Below are 21,873 nucleotides of genomic sequence, written 5' to 3'. Positions count from 1 at the left end.
GAATAATGATGATGTAGAAAGGCTTTAGGATTTGGATTCAGGGTATCTGAGCTCAAACCCCACTTCTGATATTCTTCAGCTATGTGACTCTAGGGTTCAGTTTCCATACACAAGTGTCCCTAAAGTGTTAATAATCAATAATAATAATTAATAATCAATAAATAATAAATAAGCTATTAAAGCTTCAAACTGCCCTAAGACTGGGACGAGGTCCTGGATAAAAAATCAGGATTGGACCAAATGACTTGTAAAAATCTCAATCTAGTTCTATATCTTAGGATTTTAATTATTTTCAGGAGTTTGTTCAGAAGGATCAGAGAGGGTCACTGCTTTAGAATTGGAAGGGAAATCAGGCCACCAAGACCAAAGCCATCATCTTCCAGAGGAGGGATGGAAGGCACAGAGAGGTTAGGGGAGTTGCCCAGAATCACACAGCTGTCAAGTTCTGAACTCATACTCTGAGCTCTCCCAAAACAACTGAAGGCACATCTGTTCACATTATCTGTCGCTTCCTTCCAAGCATAGAATAAAAGAGTAATTCCAAAAGGAAGAGAGCATCAAGAACTATGGGGATCCCCCATTCTGTGTGTACAGGGGCTTCCTAATCTGTGAACCTCTTTCTCCCCAGGAGAATGTAAGCTCCATGAGGGCAGGCAATGCCTCACTTCCCTCTTGGAATCTCCCAGCCCAGAGCGGGGCTTCAGGTGGGAGCTTAGGAAATGTGTCTTTTCAAGGCTTCAAGCAGACAAGTCAGAAGCCTGAGGGGACTTTCACCAAAGAATGTTTTTACCTGACGCCCGTGAGACAGAATGACCACCACGCAGCAGTCCAGGGCGCTGTGGTCCCTCTGGGCCAGGTGCTGCAAGGTTGTTCCCATCGCCTGTGGGCAAGAAGACCACTGTAAGTCAGAAGGCCGAGGTCCTGGACTCCCTGAGACATCCCCCATGACTCCCCATTCAGCATCAGGAGGAAAAAGCCAGAACCCAGAATGTGACCAGGAACAAAGACAGACATGGGGAGGGGGAAGAAAACCGGAGTGAAGTTCACAGGCCACTTGTCCAGTGCAGGCCCGTGCTGGGCCCTACCCACATCTGAAGGAAGCCTTCAGCATGGAGCCCCAGGACCGTCTAGGACCCTCTACAGACTTCTCTGGTTGGGATTTCACTTTCCTGAGACTCCCTGGCTTTAGAGAGATGGAGGGAGGGGAGGTAAAAGGGAAAAAAGAATAAAGTAAAAAGTGGCCAGCAGAGAACAAAAGAATGATCCGCAAGGAAGCAGATGGACACTCGTGAGTATAATTTCTTCTATTATTACATGAACTTTCTTGAAATAGAAATTTATTGTTATATATTTTGAAACCTCCCTGATGTTCTGTTGAGCACCTGACAATGTTTTGTTTTTTATTTTCCTTTTCTGTCTTTTTTCTATTTTGTTTTTTCTTCAATAAATAACTTTTTTTTTTAAAAGAGAGATTAATGGAATAATCCAGATGAGACGCAGTTAAGTCTAGAACTAAACTGGTAGCTCTGAGTGACAACAAAGTGTCCAAAACAAGAAATACCATGAAGATACCCAGGGAAATATTTGGTCTGGTTATTTGAGGAGACAATGTTAAGATTAGGAATTTAGGATTTTTATTAAAAGCCTTAGTTTTTTTGCCTGTTCAGAATGACGTTCCTACTTGGATCTTAAGGCAGCAAGAAGATAGAGCACTGATTCTGGAGTCAGGAAGACTCATCTTCATGAGTTCAATCCAACCTCAAGATACTGCGTGACCTTGGCCAAGTCACTCAACTGTTTACCTCAGTTTCCCCATTTGTAAAATGAGCTGGAGAAGGAAATAGCAAACCACTCCAGAAGAAAACTCCCCCAAATGAGATCAGTAAGAGTCAGATATGACTCAATGATACACCAGAAAATGGCCATCCATGATTATTATCATATAATATCTACAATAAGTATCTGTGTTAGTGTCTTAATTCCCTAATAGATTATAAACTCCATGGGGCAGGGCCATTTCTTATCTTAACTTCATTTCTCCCAGAGATGTTAGAAAAGACTGTACTTTGGGGCTACTTAACAAATGTAAAGAAAATTTCCTAATAATGAAAACCACCTAAAAGTGGAATGAGCTCCACAAAGATATAGTGAGCTCCCCATCAGTGAAAATATTCAAACAGAGGCCTGACCACTTGTCAGGGATATTAAATCAATTGTTTTCAGTTGTGTCTGACTCTTTGTAACACCATTTTGGATTTTCTTGGCAAAGAAGGTATTTTACCATTATCTTCTCCAGCTCATTTTTTACAGATGAGGAAACTGAGGCAAATAAGTGAATAGAACCAATAGAACAACGTACATGGCAACAACAGGACTATGTGATGATCAATTCTGATGGATGTGGCTCTTTTCCATGACATAATTCAGGCCAATTTCAATAGATATGTGATGGAGAGAGCCATCTGCATCCAGAGAGATTATTATAGGGACTAAATATGAATCACAGCATAGTATTTTCACCTTCTGTTGTTGTTTGCTGTTTTTTTTCTTTCTCATTTTTTTTCCTTTTTGATCTGATTTTTCTTGTGCAGCATGAAAATATGGAAATACGTTTAGAAGAATCACACATATTTAACTTATATTAGGACTGTTTGCTATCTAGGGGAGGGAGTGGGGGGAAGGAGGGAGAAAAATTTGGAACAAAAGGTTTTGCAAGGGTGAATGCTGAAAACTATCTTTGCATGTATTTTGAAAAAATAAAAACTATTATTTAAAAAACAAAAAAAATTTAAATACATATAGATTCTTTTTTTCCACCCTGATCATCTTTGGAAATAGACCAAGTAATGATTCCTAAGGGAAGACTTTGTGGAAAAGGTGCCCTCTGAGCATGAATTCAGAAAGACAGGGTCTCTAAGGGGCAGAGATGGGGAGGTCACATAGCTACTAAGTATCAGAGGAAGAATTTGCAGGCTTTCCTAACTCCAAACTTAACCTCTGTCCACTATTCCAGGCTGCCACTGTCTCCCAGGCTGACCTGCCCCTACTTCCTGCTATAGAGGAGCACAGGGGTCCATCTCCTTGATTTTTCTCCATCTCAGTCTAGTTCTCCAGCCTCCGCTTGCATTTTGTGTCTGACCTTGGCTGGAGAGCACACAGGTCAATGAGGAGATGTGTGGTTAGCTGCCCTGGCCCTGCCCTGCTTCTCCCAGGAGAGCTGGCCCCAAAAAGAACATTACCTTTGCAGTCAGATTCCACTCGACCTCCACAGCAAAATGCAGTGCTTGGAAGCGTTTCTGCATCTTTTCACAGTCAATGTTAGAGCCTGTTCGGACAGAAAGGCCTGAAGCAGCACTGAAGTCCACATTGTTGATGATGAGACAGTAGCCACATGGGTCTGAGGTCAGAGGATACACCTGTCCAACCTGGAAGAGGGAAAAGGAAAACCCGGGCCAGCTCCCCAAAGAGAAAACACCCCTTGGAATGGATCATGCTAATTACTTGGGTGCGATGATGCTAATCAGGGCTCCTATAAGAAAACCAATGTGAACTGATGTAGAATAAAACAAGCAGAACCAGGAAAAACAAATCCTAAAAAAAAAAACAAAAAAAAAAAAAAAACAAGAACTACAAAAACTGGTATAAAATTTAAACTTAATTTGATTTAAATTAAAAATCAGGTTTAAAAACTTAATGCTAATTATAATGACTCAGTTTAGTCTCCAAGAAAAAAGGAGAAAATGTACCTCAATCCTTTCTTTGTACAGGTGGGAGAACCATGCAAGTGGAACATTGATCAATTTTGCTGAGCTAATTTTTTTCAGTTTTATTTTTTGTTATTGGGGATGTCTCTCAAAGGTGTGGGAAAAGAGGACATATTTGAGAAAAGGGGGATGGAAAAATGAAAGCCATCAAAATAATTTTACAAGATGCTAGTGATAATAGTAATTTAATCTTAGAACAGTTGGTTGCCTTTTCATTAGCTCTACAGGGAAATATCTGTGGGCAGAGACTGGTACAAGGTCGATGAAGAACACAAAGGGGAGAGTGGGCTAACACTTAATACTCACCAAAGCAGGATTTCTCCCACCTCTGGCCCGTGGAGGCCCCACAGCACCTGTGTTAAGCATTTCAAAAAAAACAGGGTATGAATAGAAAGAATAAGCCCATTTACACTAACCCATTCACAATACAACTATTTGTAAGAGCAAAAAACTGAAAAATAAAATCCAGTAAATTCAGAATCACAAAATCTAAAAGCAGGAAAGGACGCTGCTTACCATCAGCTCCAACCTGTAACTGAAAAAGGATCCCCCCCACCCAATTTCTTCTGTTTAAAGCTTGTTTTTCCATAGCTCTTTGAATGTTGTCCCCCCATCAGCTCATGAGCTCATCACCATGTATTTTTGCCTTTCTTGTATCCCCAGGGCTGAGTACAGGCAGCAGTACAAGGTAGGTGCTTAATAGATGCTTATATTTACCATTTTACATGTTTAATAACCCCTCCTAGTTCTGCCCTGAAACCAAACATAACTCCCACAAGTACTACACATCCTTGAGCATAGTTATCATATATATCCCATCACCATGGCTGCCCTCGATTAGGATGTTCTCCAGTGTAGCTCTATCCTTTTTAAAATGTGCCATCCCATGAATATGAAAATATATTTAGAAGAATTACACATCTTAACTTATATCAAACTGCATGCTGATTTAGGGAGGGGGAAGAGGGGAGAATCTGGAACACAAGGTTTTGCAAAGGTTAATGCTGAAAACTATCTTTGCATGTATTTCCAAAAATAAAATACTATTAAAAAATAAAATGTGCTGTCCCAAAGTGAAGACAATACTAGAGATATTAACTGATCAAACTCATGGTCTAATATAAGGAAATATCACTGTGTTGTAAGAAATAAAGGCGCTAGAGAAGGAAATGGCAAACCACTCTAGTATCTTTGTCAAGAAAGCCCCAAATGGAGTCATGAAGAGTTGGACATGACTGAAAATAAGTGAACAACAATTGTGCAGATGAGGAATTCAGAGAAACATGGAAAGATTCAAATGAACAAAGAGCAAAGAAATCAGGACTAAATGAACAAAACATAAAATGGCGACTATGATGGAAGGAAGGCAGGATGGAAAGACAACAGAAGTCCAATGAATCCACAATGGTTGACTTGGGTCCAGGGGACTATCACTAAGCTAACTCCATGTCTGTTATTCACTTCTTTTCTTTTAAGAAATGACAAACTGGGGAAGCTAGGTGGTGCAGTGGGTAGAACACCGGCCCTGAAATCAGGAGGACCTGAATTCAAATTTGACCTCAAACACTTAACACCTCCTAGCTGTGTGGCCTTGGTCATGTCACTTAATTCCAACTGTCCAAATCTAAATCTAATAATTTAGATTTATTATACTATGTTTTTAATAGGAATGGATGTTGTATTTTATCAAATGCTTTTTCATTTGTTGCAAATGAAAAAAAAAAAAGAAAAGAAAAGAAATAGTAAACTTTTATTACAAATCTCAATTCTTGAGTAGGGGAGTGAAGAGGAAATAAAAAGACTAAAGATAGATCTTTGGAGAAAACTGAATGAAGACAGAAAGGAATATACTGTCTTTTCAACAGTTCATGGAACCTATACAAAAATTGGTCATATATTAGGGCATAAAGACCTCAAAATCAAATGCATAAAGGCAAAAATAATAAATGCATTCTTTTCAGATCACAATGCAATTAAAAACTACATTCAAAAAAAAAAAAAAAAAAAGGCTAGGGGAAAATAGACCAAAAAATAATTGGAAACTAAATAATCTCATCCTAAAGAATGAATGGGTGAAACAACAAATCATAGACACAATCAATAATTTTATCCAAGAGAATGACAATAATGAGACAACATACCAAAATTTGTGGGATATAGTCAAAGCAGTAATGAGGGGAAATTTTATATCTCTAGATGCTTACTTGCATAAAATGAGAAAGAGAAAATCAGTGAATTAGGCTTGCAACTAAAAAAGCTAGAAAAAAGAACAAATTAAAAATCCCCAATCAAATACCAAACTTGAAATTCTAAAAATAAAAGATTAATAAAATTGAAAATAAGAAAACCATTGAATCAATAAATAAAACTAAGAGTTGGTTTTATGAAAAAAACCAACAAAATAGATAAACCTTTAGTTAATTTGATTAGAAAAAGTTAAGAGGAAAATCAAATTGTTAGTCTCAAAAAATGAAAAGAGAGAACTTTCTACCAATGAAGAGGAAATTAGAGCAATAATTAGAAGTTACTTTGCCCAACTTTATGTCAATAAATTTGACAACCTAAGTGAAATGGAGGAATACCTAAAAAATATAGATTGCCCAGATTAATAGAAGAGGAAATAAATTACTTAAATAGTCCCATTTTAGAAAAAGAAATAGAACAAGCTATTAATCAACTCCCTAAGAAAAAATCCCCAGGACCAGATGGGTTTGCATGTGAATTCTACAAAACATTCAAAGGACAATTAACTCCAATACTATATAAACTATTTGAAAAAATAGGGAACTTCGAAGAACTCCTACTAAATTCCTTTTATGATATAGACATGGTACTGATACCTAAACCAGGTAGGATGAAAACAGAGAAAGAAAGTTATAGACCAATCTCCCCTAATGAATATTGATACAAAAATCTTAAACAAAATATTAGCAAAGAGATTACAGATAATCGTCCACAAGATAATGCACCACAACCAAGCAGGATTTATACCAGAAATGCAGAGCTGGCTCAATAGTAGGAAAACTATTAGCATAATTGATTATATCAATAACCAAATTAACAAAAACAAATTAACAAAAAGTTAAAAATTAACTATCATCTCAATAGATGCAGAAAAAGCACTTGATAAAATCCAACATCCATTCCTATTAAAAACATAGTATAAGAATAAATGGACTCTTCCCTAAAATAGTCAATAGCATCTATCTAAACCCATCAGAAACATCATATGTAACGGGGATAAATTAGAACCATTCCCAATAAGATCAGGGGTGAAACAAGGTTGTCCACTATCACCATTGCTATTCCATATTGTATTAGAAATGCTAGCTTTGGCAATAAGAGATGAAAAAGAGATTAAAGGAATTAGAGTAGGCAATGAGGAAACCAAATTATCACTCTCTGCAGATGATATGATGATAGAGATCTTCAGAGATTCTACTAAAAAGCTATTAGAAATAATCCACACCTTTAGCAAAGTTGCAGGATACAAAATAAATCCACATAAATTATCAGCATTCTTACACATCACTAACAAAATCCAGCAGCAAGCAACACAAAGAGAAATTCCATTTAAAATAACTGTCGATAGTATAAAATATTTGGGAATTTATCTGCCAAGGGAAAGTCAGGAACTATATGAGCAAAACTACAAAACACTTTCCACACAAATAAAGTCAGATCTAAGCAACTGGAGAAATATCACGTGCTCATAGATAGGTCAAGTGAATATAATAAAGATGCCAACACTCCCTAAACTAATCTATTTATTTAGTGCCATACCAATCAGACTCCCAAGAAACTATCTTACTGACCTAGAAAAAATAACAATAAAATTCATCTGGAAGAACAAAAGGTCAAGACTTTCAAGGGAATTAATGAAAAAAAAAGCAAATGAAGGCAGCCTAGCTGTACCAGACCTAAAACTATATTATAAAGCAGCAGTCACCAAAACCATTTGGTATTGGCTAAGAAATAGATTAGTTGATCAGTGGAATAGGTTAGGTTCACAGGACAAAATAGTCAATGATAATAGCAATCTGGTGTTTGACAAACCCAAAGACCCCAGCTTTTGGGATAAGAATGCACTATTTGACAAAAACTGCTGGAAAAACTGGTAATTAGTATGGCAGAAACTAGGGACTGACCCACACTTAAAACCATATACCAAGATAAATAAAGTTCATGGGTTCATGATCTAGACATAAAGAATGATATTATAAGCAAATTAGAAAAACATGGGATAGTTTACCTCTCAGATTTATGGAGGAGGGAGGGATTTGTGACCAAAGAAGAACTAGAGTTCATTATTGGTCACAAAATAGATAATTTTGATTATATTAAGTTAAAAAAGTTTTTGTACAAATCAAAGTATAAGTTCCTTGAGGGCAGGACTGCTTTCTTTGCTTATCATTTTTATCCTCAGCACGTAACTCCTGGCCCACTGTGATCACTTAAATGAAGTTTCATTATTTTTGTTCATTCATTCAGAGATATCTAATGGAAAGTGATTATTACAATCAAGTGATCTAATTATTTTAAATATTGGTATATGATACAGACATCAATTTAACTTAAGTTACTAAGCTCTATACTAAGCACCAAGCACTAAGACATAACAAAAAAGCCCAGCTGATACTGGAAATTATGATAAATATGTAGTATTTTTATCTTATATTATGTATTGTATTTTATATATTTATTTTACTTGTGTATTATAATATAAATAAACAAAGTAAATGTAATATTTATTTAATAAATAAATATGTAAAGATAAAATCTCTATACAGGAATTTCCAGAATAGCACTCAGATTACTATGAACAGGGGACAGAGCTGTGGATCAGAAAAGGCCTCTTGTACGATATATCACCTCTGCGTGGCTTTGAAGAACACTGTGGGGGCCAAGAGAGAAGGGTCACTAGCACCAGGAAGCTAGCCTTTGATGTAAGAATAGCTTGCCCAAACATGAACCCTTTAAGGACCAGAAACAAGAAAATGGAGGAGCTGTTGACCTCCATATGACAGGTGAAACTAAAACAACAAAAGTGAGGAAAAGTGAGAACTTTGGGCTTTGAAAACACAAAAAGCCTAGAAATGGTTAAAAAGGATACTATGGAAAAAATTCAGGATCTTGGTGATGATGACTCCCCCAAAAAAAATCTTTTAAAAGCCTAAGACACGTACCCAGAGAGCTCTAGGACAAGTTCACTGATGAAGAAGCACAAGAAATAATTAAAAATGAGCAGCATAGAAAAGGAAATATCAAGAGGAGTTCCTGAGGATCGTGGAAAAGAGTAGGCTCTCATTCCTCAAATGGTAAATGGTCAAAGGATATAAACAAACACTTTTCATGGATATCAGCCCAAGACTCAGGAGGACCTGAATTTAAATCCAGCCTCAGAAACCAAGCTGTGTGACCCAAAGCAGGTAACACTATCAACTCAACTGCCTCCAAAAAAAAATTTTTTTAAAGAAAAGGAAAGGAAAAGGAAAAATTCTCTAGTTCACCAATAATTAGAGAAATGCAAATTAAAACAATTCTGAGATACTATCTTACTTTCATCCAGTTGACAAAAAAAGTTGACAAAGTTGACAAAAAAGAAAAAGAAAAGGGAGCAAGGAAATGACAAATGTTGAATTGTAGAAAAACAGATATATAGATACACCTTGGGTGGAGCTACAAACTAGTCTGGTTATCATAGTCTGGACTATGCTCCCAAAGCTATTATATTGTACATCCCTTTGACCCTGTGATACTGGAACTAGTTCTGCATCCCAAAGAGATCAAAGAATAAGCTTCGGGCTTTGAGGGACAAAAATGTGAAAAGCAGCCTTTTCATTGGGGAATGGAATGGAAAATGAGGAGGTTCCCATCAACTGACGAATGGTTAAACAGTATGAATCATGAATGTGATGGAATACTATTATGCTGTAAAAATAATAATGATGAGGATATGGATGGTTTCAGAAAAGCCTGGGAAGAATTGTATAAACAGATGCAAACCAGAAGAATAACTTATACAATATCAGCCATATTGTAAAGATGAGCAATCCAAAAAAACAACCATAATTCCAGAGGACTCAGGAGGAAATACATGACCCATTTCTTGAAAAAGACCCTATGGAATGAGAAGGTATTCAGAGGTCTAGTTTTGGACATGGGCAATGCAGGAATTTGTTTTGTTTAACTACAAAGGTCTGTAACTGGTTTTGTTTTTCTTGCTTTGTAAATAATAAAGCAAGAACTGAAGTGGGAACAAAGAGTATTTTCTTTAAGGTTCTGGTTTTTGAAGAAGAACATTCTGGGAATTGGTTCTCTTCTCTGTTCCAGTTGAATGATCCCAAACTCTCAAAATAGTTCACTGCTTTAGACCTTTTCCTTTTTGACAGAATCACCATCAGTCAGAAGTCCATTAAAGTGTTTTCTATGTTTTGTGACAACAGGAGAATGTTCAGAAGAATCTGCCTCTGTCTTCCTTCACTAACTAGTAAACTCTCTCCTGGCTCATTTCACAGTTTTCAGTCTGGTTTACTGGCACTAAATGCCCAATGTAGATCTGGAACCCCACTTATCTAATCTCTAGTCCCACACGCTTGCCCAGGAAACCAAGAGGCCCCCCCTATATATACATATATCCTTCTTTCAGGGCCTTAGATGGTTTTAGCAACAAAATGGCTCTGGCATAACGGAGAAGGGAACAGAGGCCAGATTTCTCCTGGTTGGAGGTAAATATGAATTCATAAGAATTTATTAAGCTGGGCCCAGGGCCAGGCCCTGGGGGTACAATGAAAAGAACGAAACAATCCCTGTTCCTAAGAAGCTTATGTGCTAAGACCTCAGCTGTGTTCTGAGATAGTAAGAAATATTTATTATGCCAGAGTCCCAGAAGTCTTTGATCTCACTTGGATCAAAGATTTAATCAGCTTTCTTGAAATTATTTATTCAGTTCCAAGAAGGGAACTGGATTCTCTAAAACTGAGAGCTTCAGGCTTCTTTATGGTATTCAAATTAAGTGTGGAAGTGTCTTTGTTTAATTTAGATTCTCAAAGAACGGTCCAATGACCTATAGAGGTGCCCAGAAGGTCTGCAAGGCCCAAGTAATTTTTATAATGATATTAAGATGTTATTTGCCTCTTAAAATTCTCTTTTTTTTTCTAAGTGTCTGTGTAAAGTCACATTTTCCAGAAATATTTCAATAAAAACAACATATCACAAGAGACTGAATACAGAAACAAATCTGAGAGTCCAACTGTCTTCTATTAAGCCAGATATTAAAGAAGTTTACAAAACTATGGAAAACAATGCACTCATCCCAGTAATTTTTTGTGGAAAATACAGTTATTTCTCATTAAAAGTGTATTCATCATAACATATAACAGGTATGTTTTTGTTATTTTTAACTGAATTAATAAGCCAATATTTATGTTTTAATTTCTAATACGTAAATATTGAGAGATCAAACATTTCCACATCAAACAAAAACTCTTTGGATAGTGCTATTCAATAATTTTTAAAAGAGTAAAGGGATCCTAACACTAAAATGTTCAATAAGCTCTGGTTTATTCCAAGTAAGAGAAGAATCTCTTTATTTAGGGGGGTGGAGTCAAGATGGTAGAGAGGAGAATCTCTATTTATCTTTGACCAAACTGAAAGGCCCATAGTTAAAAAGAGTTTCAGGAACATATTATTCCAGAGGGTGTGATGATATTAATATTATTATTTCTGTTTAAATTCATCCAAAAAAGTTGAGCTTGAATTATACCTTCGTTTCACGCTTCTGTTTTAGGATTATTATAAAATGTAAGAGGAAATTACCTGAGTGATCAAGAATTCTGTAAGCAAAGATTACCACTCACAGGCAGGAATTAATAAATTATCTCTGATTGACTTTGGCTAAAATGAATACAGAGTTTTTCTTTCATAGAGTAAGCCAAGGTGAAACTAAGTCCCAGTTTCCCTCAGGAAATTCAGGTAAAGTAAAGAAGGCTGTTAAGTGTGGTTTTCCTTTGATTACAAGGAAGGCTCAGTGAGTGAAGGTAGTAGGAAGACATCTACAATCTGATGTGATATATTTTAACATATATAACATATACTGGATTGCTTGCCATCTAGGGAAAGGGGTGAAGGGAAGGAGGGGAAAATCTGAAACACAAGGCTATGCAAGAGTCAATGTTGAAAAATTACTCATGCATATGTTTTGAAAAATAAAAAGCTTTTAAAAAAATAACATGGAAAAAATTTTAAAATTTAAAAAAAAAAAAAGAAACTGATATGAAAACAAAAATCAACTTTAAAGGATGAGAAAGGAAGAGGTCAGGAATCATGTCATCTGCTGGAAAAGATTTTCATTCAGAATAACAAATTTGTGGTGCTTTAAAAAAAAAAAAAAAACATGAATTCTAATGGCATAGGAAAGTTACACTGAGCACAAGTAAGAACTGAGCATACATACCCTCTACGACACCCAAGGATGATGTTCCTTGTTCTTTTTGTTCTTCTTTCTTGCTGGTGGGAGAGCCTGAGTCCACTGGTTTTATGGGAAGCTTCTCCTCTGTAAGAGAAGCAGTTCATTTATTTCTGAAGAAAGGCCTATTTCTGAGATTTAAGGTTTCACAGACAATTTTCTCCCTATTCTTTACAAGTTGAAATGTTCATTTTTGTTGATATTTGTTAAGATAAATTTAAAAAGGAAATTTAATTTAAAAATAAAAATAGTCCTATTTCTACCCTCATACCCCAAAGCACCATTGGACCAAGACAATCATTGTGGTAAATCAAAGAATAAATTATCATAAGAACAGGAAAGGACCTCAGGGGCCATCAAAAACTGTTTTACAAATAACAGACTAAGGCCAGTGAAGTAGATTATTTATTTAAATAAATCAATCTAGTGAGGGAGAGAGATGAACTTGGGTCCTGAGACATAAGAGTCAGCATGCTCTGTAATAAAAACAGTGATTTGTTAGATCTTCCACCAGGAATCAGAAAAATGAAATAAATAAATGGATAAAATGAACGGAACACATGGTGAAAGGAGAATGAGGCAGAAGAAAGGATTGGACCAAAGGATCTCTAAGGCCCCTCCCAACTCAAGTCTTGAAAAATCTCTTGGTATTTCAAACCAAGTCTTGAGAGCTTGCGCACAGAGAAAAATAAAGTGTGGGAGAAAAGAAAGAAAACCAACTTAAAATCTTAGGTTCTAATTCTGTCAAGGAAGACCAGCTCTGTTCAGATGATAAATCCTTTATCTATCTATAATAGCTAAGAATACATATTTTTCTCCAAAGAATATGCTATTCTTTTTGTATAACCATCTGTATGTTATAGTCATCTTTCTTTTCTTTGTTTCACACTATTTTACTCTGAATAATGTTTAGTTTATGACTGCTACTCTTAAAAAATGACTCTTATGTCATAACAAAATTTTATGTCATATTTGAGGTAGACTTCTTTCCACTATGCAACCTGCTCCAGCTGGCCAAAATAAACAGCTACTTGCTTTACTCTTAAATGACTCTTTAATGCTGCCCCCAGCCTCAAGAACCCAAATAGATAAGCACTGACCCTCTTGAATCCCTAAAAAAATTTCACTAGTTTCAAGGCCACTAGTCAATAAGCCCACAAGTCTAGAATAAGTATTTCCTCCATGCTCAGACCCAGAGCTAAGATATGATCTCAAGTCTTTAAGGATGCTGAGGATATTGGATGAGCAAAGAATGGAAGATGTTTAGATTGAGAAAAGATTTGAGAGACACAACAGAGATATAATCTTCAAGGTTCTAAAAAGCTACCATATGGAAAAGGAATTAGTTTTACTCTAATCTAAAATTTTTAATAATGAAAATTGAAAGGCTCTTTGAACAAAGGCTAGATGAACACCTGGCAGATAACTGTGAAAGGCCTTTTTAAAGGTAGAGTCCATGGTCCATGAAGTCCCTTCCTACTTTGAAGGGTTGAATAAGCATTTATATAGTAACTAATGTGTGCTGAGCATGTGATCAGCACTTCACAATTACTATCTCATTGGATCTTCAGAACAACCCTGGGAGATGCTCTTATTATCCCATATTTCAGATGACCAAATTGAGGCAAACAGAGGTCAGATGACTTACCTAGCATCATATAATTATTTGAACTCGGGGATTCTTGACTCCAGATCCAGAATTCTATCTATTATACCACCTAGTTGCCTGAGATTCTGTGGGTCTATGAATTTCATATAACATGGGTAAGTTAAACTAGATGGTCTCTGAAGTTCCTACCAATTTTTAACATTTATAATTCCACAGTTTGGGTATTTAAAAAAAAAAAAAAAAAAAGCCCCCTGCATGTTCAAAATCTCATTTCCTCAATATGCTTTATGGCTCACAACAGAACAAGAATAGACAACCTTAAAAATCCTGAACATCCATGCAATTATCTAGTTCATCTTCTCTCTAGCCAAGATCAACAGTATAAATTATTTCAAATTCTGGCATTTATACATTATATGGTGTTTCACAGTTTACAATGGGCTTTACAAATATTATCTCATTTAATCCACCCCAACAACCCTGAGAAGTGCCATTTTGTTATCCCCATAAATAGATAAAAAAAAAACTGAGGTTAACCAAGATTAAGAGGCTAATCCAGGGTCACAGAGTCCAGGTGCAGTGTTCTCTGCACCTCTAGCTGCCCCTGGCTCACAAAACCCAGGCCCCCAACCAATGCTCTCTCTGACACAACTCTAACCATCTTTCAGGACTTACGTGTGCCACTTGCTCCCTCAGATCTGTTCATCTCAACTGGTTCGATGTCAACAGTTTCCAGTTGCTGGGTTGTGTTTCCTTCACGGAGAAGAGCTGCTAGAGGCCATTGGTCAGTGTCTTCCAGGCAAGAAATGAAGATGGGAAGTGCTTGCTTCCCTCTAGTCTGAAGATCTGTGATCAACTGTCTAGCCTGATCTCTGCGAGTACCAGCGCTCTGTAAAAATGCAAAGAAAGGAGATACAGCAATTACCCAATGGCTTCCACTTTCCCAATGGCTTCCACTTTTTCTCCATTTCCCAACTGGCCAGAACTATGTAAACTACACTCATTTTTTAAAAATTTAAAATATTTTGTTTTTTCCCCAAATATAGATAAAAACAATTTTTAACATTAACTGATTTTTTTTTTTATTTTGAGTTCCAAATTCTAGCCTTCCTTCCCTCCCCTCCCTACTCCCTGAAATGGTAAGAAATATGATAAACATGTACAAACATATAAAACATTTCTATAATAATCATTTTCTACACTAAGATTTGAACAAAACAAAACAAAAAAGAAAGAAAATGAAGAAAATGTGCTTCAATCGTTAATCAGTTATCAGTTCTTTCTCTGGAGGCATTTTTCCTCATGAGTTCTTTCATCACTGTACTGCTGAAAATAGCTAAGTCATGCACAGTTGTTCAGTACATAATATTCTGTTACTGTGTACAGTGTTCTCCTGATTCTGCTTATTTCATTATATATCAGTTTGTGTAAGTTTTTCCAGGTTTTTAAAAATCATTCTGCTCATCAATTCTTATAGCACAATAATATTCCAATGTAATCATACCTGTACATCCATTCCCAATTAATGGACATTCCCTCAGTTTTCAATTATTAACCACCACAAACAGAGCTGTGCTATTTTTTTTCCTGAGGCAATTGGGGTTAAGTGACTTGCCCGAGGTCATACAACTAGGAAGTATTAAGTGTCTGAGGCCATATTTGAACCCAGATCCTCCTGACTTCAGGGCTCTTACTCAATCTCCTGCACCACCTACCTGGCCCTTGTGCTAAATATTTTTGTACAAATAGATTCTGTTCCCATTCCCTCTGTCTTTTAAAAAAATCTCTTTGGAAAAGAAAGAGGAAAATCAAATTGTTAGTCTCAAAAATGAAAAGGGAGAACTATTTGCCAATGAAGAGGACACTAGAGCAATTATCAGGAGTTAATTTTGCCCAACTTTATGCCAATGAATTTGACAACCTAAGTGAAATGGAGAAATACCTACAAAAATATAGATTGCCCAGATTAATAGAAGAGGAAATAAATTACTTAAATATTCCCATTTTAGAAAAAGAAATAGAACAAGCTATTAATCAATCCCTAAAAATTAATATCCAGGACCAGATGGATTTACATGTGAATTCTACCAAACATTTAAAGAACAATTAACTCTAATACCAAATAAACTATTTGAAAAAATAGGGAATGAAGAAGTCCTTCACCAAATTCCTTTTATGACACAAACAGGGTACTGATATCTAAACCAGGTAAGTTAAAAACAGAGAAAGAAAATTATAGACCAATCTCCCTAATGAATATTGATACAAAAATCTTAAACAAAATATTAGCAAAGAGATTACAGATAATCATCCCCAGGATAATACAACACAATCAAGTAGGATTTATACCAGGAAGGTAGGGCTGGTTCAATATCAACAAAACTATTAGCATAATAGACTATATAATAACCAAATTAACAAAAAACATATGATCATCTCAACAGATGCATAAAAAGCATTTGATAAAATCCAACATCCATTCCTATAAAAAAAAAACACTTAAGAGTTTAGGAATACATGGACTTTTCCTTAAAACAATCAGTAGCATCTATTTAAAACCATCAGCAACCATCATATGTAACAGTGATAAACTATAACCATTCTTAATAAGATCAGGCATGAAACAAGGCTGCCCACTATCACCATTACTATTCAATATTGTGTTAGAAATGGTAGCTTTGGCAATTAAGAGAAGAAAAAGAGATTAAAGGAATTAGAGTAGATAATGAGGAAACCAAATTATCACTCTTTGCAGATGATATGATGGGATACCTACAGAACTCCAAAGATTCTACTAAAAAACTATTAGAAATAATCCACAACTTTAGCAAAGTTGCAGGATATAAGAAAAATCCATATAAATCATCAGCATTTTTATATATCATTAACAAAATCCAACAGTAAAAAAATCTCTTTGGGATATAGACCTACCAGTGGTATTACTGGATGAAAAGGTATAAAGTTTTATAACTCTTGGTTGGATCAGTTCACAACTCCAAGAGAAGTACACTGATTTTTAAAAGCATAATTTGTAAGTAGCCAAAAGAAAATGAACAGTTTTTAAAAGAAGAAAGGAATAAGTACTTGTTAAGCATATCCTATGTGCTAGGCACTATACTATGCAATTTGCAAATAATAATTTTATTAGATCCTCAAAACAACCCTGGCAAGTAGATGCTATTATAAACCCCATTTTACATTTGAGAAAACTGGGGTAGACAGGGTCACATATTTGAGGTCAAATTTGAATTCAGGCCTTCTTGATTCCACACCCAATGCTCCATCCACCTGCAAACTCTCAACATGCAATTAAAAATGTTCCGATTCACTAATAATAAAAGATATGCAAATCAAAATATCTCTGAGGTTTTATCTCACCTCCATCAGGCTGGCAAAAATAACAAGATATTGACTAATTATATTGGAAAGGCTGTGATAAAACAGTTATCCTAATTACTGTCAGTAAAATTATAAATTGGCCCAACCACTCTGGAAAGTAATTTGGAATTATATCCAAAGGGTCACTAATTATACACACTCTTTGACCCAGCAATATCACTAATAGTCCTACATCCCAAGGAAGTCAAAGCAGAGGGAAAAGTAGCATAGATCCCAAAATGATTTCTAGCAGCACTTTTATAATGTCAACTAAAAAGACAGAAAATGGCTGCCTGTCAATTTGGGGGCCAGGTTAAGAAACTGTGAATGTCATTTTTAACGTATATTGGATAACTTCTTGTCTGGGGGAAAGGGGAAAGGAGGGGAAAGGAAGGGAGAGAAAAACACCTGGAACACAAGGTTTTGTGTGCTAAAAACTATCTTTGCATGGATTTTGAAAATAAAAAGCATTATTTTTTTTATTTGTGAATAAAAAAATAGAATATTGTTACGCCGTGGGACTCTGTGAGTTAGAAGGAATTCTCTAGGAATTAACTCTAATCTCTAATTCTAGAAGAAAGTTCTCTAGGCATTGAGGAAGACCTGGATGAGCAAAGTAAGCAAAATCAGGAGAGCTATTTACAAAATAAACAAAAGAAAGGAAAAAAAAAAAAAAACCTTGAAAGATTTCAACTGAGGACCTGAGAGGGGGATATGCTGCTTAGCAACAAGTTAGACATGAGGAGGGAAACAATGAGCCTGGGAAACTGGGCTCCAATCCCAACTGAATCTGGTAGTAACAGTACAGTAGGTATAGATAGATGGGGGTGGGGGGGTAGGAATATATGTAGGGGATAGATGGATAAGTAGATAAACTGATAGGCAGATGAACAGAGAGATGGAGAGAGAGAGAGATAATAAATGTAGATAAAATATAATAAGTTCTGATGAAGTGAAGGCTATAATTAGGGAGAGTTGAAAAATAATAAGTATAGTTAGGTAGATTTTTTTTCCTTGTTAAGGGTTTGTGGGCTAGGTGGTTTTGGCTGGCAATAATTATTAGTGGAAGAAGTCAGCAGAATAGAGAGAGAGAGAGATGATAGAATAGATAGACAGGTAGGTAGGTAGATAGAGTTAGATAGATAGAAAGAGATAAATAAATAGATAGATGGATGGATGTATATAGTAAAAAGGGTACTCTTGTATTTGGAGTCTGAATCCTAGATGCATTCTTCTCCCTCTTTAAGCCTCAGTTTCTCTCTCTCTCTAAAATGAATTATACTGGATAAGTTCCTTTTCATCCCCAAATTTTGTGATCTCCCATCACATGGTGTCTCTTCATGAAAAATATGAAACCAATTAAGAGTAGGAGGATATTAATCACTTTCAGAAAACACAAATGAAGACTTTATTCACCAATTAGTGTTAAAGCAATATTTTTTGGAGGAAAAAAAATTATTTCTGAATGCTAATGGCTGCATTTGGTTGATAGGAGTATTTTCACATACACCCCCTCAATCATAAAAAAAAGTAGGATGATCAAAAGGAAAGAGCAATGAACCTTGAGTCAGTATCAAAGAGTCCCAGCTTTAACAGTCAAACCCTCTGAACAAAGACGTCACTTAATATCTCTGGGTTTCCACAACGATGGGGCTGATCTCCAAGTTCAATTCTCTATTTCAGGATTACCTTTCTTCATTTCTTTTTCTCATCCACAGAATGGGAAAATCTACATTTGTAACACCTACTCCACACAGTTTTATGAAAAATGCCTTAAAAAACTAGCAGCCATTTGGAAGACAGGAAATTTTGGTCCTAGTAGGAGAGGAAAGGGGAAATGAGATGAAACGGGAAAGAAGCAAAATCAATGCGAGGTGCTTATCCTGGGCCAGAGCTTCTTAAACCTTCCCCACTCGTGACCCTTTTTGTCTGAGAAAATTTTACTCAACCCCCTCTCGAATCCGAGCTGAGATGTTTCTGGCAATGTCCATGCATGTGCAAAATGAGCATGGTGTGTGTGCAGAAGCAAGGTTACCGCGAAGCCATGAAATGCAACACAGGCAAGCGCTGCCAGAAATGCCTCGGACTCATCACTCATCTGATTCTGAGTTAATTTCAGTTGTTGCGCTCAGAAACCTTTTATTGTTGCCAATTTTTTCACGACCCCCCACGTTGTTACTTGGCCCCACACAGGGATCGCTTTGTCCTGGGCCCTGGGAGAGCTGGGTCGGTTAGGGCTGAAGCAATCGCTCCAAAATAAAGATTCACTACCCCGCCCTCAACCTCAGTTCCCCCCTGTGTAAACCGAGGGAGTCAGACTAGATCAGCTCTTAAAAATCTAGAGAGCCTTTGGGGGGCCTAGGAGATCAAAGGTAGTTTCCTAATCATGCTAAAATGTTTTAATTTCTAATATGCTAGATATTAACAGAGACCCCCCATAAATAAACACTTTTATGGACATTCTTTATATTTTAAGGGTAAAAGGGCCCTGAGATCAAACAGTTTGAGAAACGCGAGACTAAGATGATCCCTAACAGTCCTCCCGGGTTCTGAGGGCGCTCCCGGCCCCGACCTCCCGGGTTCTCAGGGCGCTCCCGGCTCCGACACTTTACGTTCTAGACGCCTTTGTCAGGAGCATCCTCGCTCCGAAGCCCTCTGCCCGCGGTAGCCCACACGCCCGACGGCGTCCCCGCCCTGAGCCGGCGCTCCAACACCCCCAGGCCAGGTTCCCGCCCCGCTCTCAGGCCCAGGCTCGGACCGCTCCACCGGGCGCTGCCCCAGACCCCCTCCCCCCCGCCGCCCCCGGCAGAGCCCACGAAACGACGCCAGCGCTCCCGCCCACCTGGAGGTCTTCGATCATGTCGCGAGTGAAGAGCTCCCGCTCCAGCATCAGAGCCCACAGCGGCTCCACCTGCAGCTCCTTCACCAGGCGCAGCCGGTGCCGCTGGAAGAGCTCCCGCTGAGCCTCCTCCATGGTCGCGGCCAGGGACAGCGGAGAGAGGGGCTCGGCCTCCGGACCCCGACACCAGCCCGTCGGCTTCCGGATCTGGCCCCGCCTTGGGGGCCTCCACGCCCCTGCTCCTGCTCTCGCCGACACCAGTCCCCGCCCCGCTGGGTAGGGCTGCAGGCGCCGTCGGTCTGCGTCTCACGTCTTCTCTGGAAGTAGTTCTGTACCCCTCCGCCAAGCCGCGCGTCTCGCTTTTATTCTTCTTTCTCCCTTCTCCTCCCCCTCCCCGTCTCCTCCCTGTTTCCTCTTCTCTCCTATTTCCCCTGTTCCTTTCCCTCTCCCCTTATCCCACGAGCTCTGACTATCTCGTACAAAGCTGCGCTCTCTCCCTTTCTCTCCTTCCCTCTTCTTTCCCTCCCTCCCTCTTCTCTCCCTCCCTCCCTCCTCTCCATCTCTTTCTCCATCTCTCTCTCTCTCTCTCTTTCTCTCTGTCTCTCTCCTCTCTCTCTCTCTCACTGTCTCTCTCTTCTCTCTCTCTGTCTCTGTGTCTGTCTGTCTCTGTCTCTCACTGTCTCTCTCTCTCTGTCTCTCTCCTCTCTCACTGTCTCTCTCTTCTCTCTGTCTCTCTCTGTCTCTCTGTCTGTCTCTGTCTCTCTTCTCTCTCTCTTTCTCTCTCTCTCTCTCTGTCTCTCTCTGTCTCTCTGTCTGTCTCTGTCTCTCACTGTCTCTCTCTCTGTCTCTCTCTGTCTCTCTGTGTCTCTCTCTCTCTCTCTTTCTCTCTCTCTCTCTCTCTCTCTCTCTCTCTCTCTCTCTCTCTCAGCAATCTTGCTGTCTTTCCTTATTCTCAAGGTTTATTCCCTTCTTATATCTTGTGAGGCTGCTGCAAAGGCTCTTAGAAAGTCACTAATCTGTCCCTAAGCCTCTTTACACGTTCCTCTTCTACCAAAAAGTCTTAGACTCCCCCAGAGTTGGCTGAGATCGTTGTTTTTCATGTCCTCCCTCCTTTCTATCCTGTCTCTAAGAGGCCAGAAGCATCCTGTGATATATTTAACCCTACAGCCACATTTCCAGAGCTTTTCCTCAATGTCTTTGACACACTTCCTTGGTCCCAAATCCTCTCCTCTTATTAAGTGTCCAACAAAGAAAGACTATCTTCTAGGCTTGTATTCTAATAGAGGAAACATGTAAATAAACAGATCTCAAAAGACAAGAATAAAATGGATTGTTAGCCTTCAGTGGAAGGGGCTGGCTGCTGGAGAGAGCAGGAAAAGCTCATTGCCGAAGGTTGTACTTGAGCAAGAGAAGTCAGGAGGGCATTCCAGGCAGGAGGAACAGCCAGTGCAAAGGCACTGATTGGGAAATGGAATGTCCTGTGTGAGGAACTGGAAGTAGGTTAGTGTGGCTGAATTGTAGAGTTCATAATAAAGAGAATAATATAAGGAAGAAAAGATGGATGGGGCCAGATGGGAAGAGTTTTAAATATCAAGTAAATCTTATATTTGCAATTGAAACTACTCTCTTCCCAGTTTCCAGTGATCCCTTAACTGTTAAATTTAATAATCTCCTCATTTCTAAAATATAGAGAGAATTGACTCAAATTTATAAGAATGTAAGCCATTGATAAAAGATCAAAGGATATGAACAATTTTCAAATGAACAAGTTAAAACCATTTCAAGTAATATATAAAAGCTCTAAATCACTCTTGAT

At 37.8% G+C, this 21,873-nt stretch overlaps 1 protein-coding gene across 1 annotated transcript in view; it reads right to left on the bottom strand.

Annotated features, from left to right (window-relative positions):
* Nucleotides 1-20,386, bottom strand: part of CASP9 (caspase 9) — a 30,433-nt gene extending 10,047 nt beyond the window's left edge. The window contains exons 1-6 of the mRNA XM_003765082.4: nucleotides 20,061-20,386; nucleotides 14,516-14,729; nucleotides 12,220-12,318; nucleotides 4,071-4,117; nucleotides 3,240-3,425; nucleotides 791-880 (exon numbers count right to left, since the gene is read on the bottom strand). Of these exons, the coding sequence (XP_003765130.2) occupies nucleotides 791-880; nucleotides 3,240-3,425; nucleotides 4,071-4,117; nucleotides 12,220-12,318; nucleotides 14,516-14,729; nucleotides 20,061-20,192 (768 nt within the window). The 5' untranslated portion in view covers nucleotides 20,193-20,386. The remainder of the gene's footprint in view (nucleotides 1-790; nucleotides 881-3,239; nucleotides 3,426-4,070; nucleotides 4,118-12,219; nucleotides 12,319-14,515; nucleotides 14,730-20,060) is intronic.
* Nucleotides 20,387-21,873: the final 1,487 nt, after the last annotated feature.

This window comes from Sarcophilus harrisii, chromosome 3, assembly GCF_902635505.1.
Source record: "Sarcophilus harrisii chromosome 3, mSarHar1.11, whole genome shotgun sequence".
Classification (NCBI taxonomy): Eukaryota; Metazoa; Chordata; class Mammalia; order Dasyuromorphia; family Dasyuridae; genus Sarcophilus; species Sarcophilus harrisii.
The sequence above is the reverse complement of the archived record's forward strand: the minus strand, read 5'-3'. Positions and strand labels throughout refer to the sequence as shown.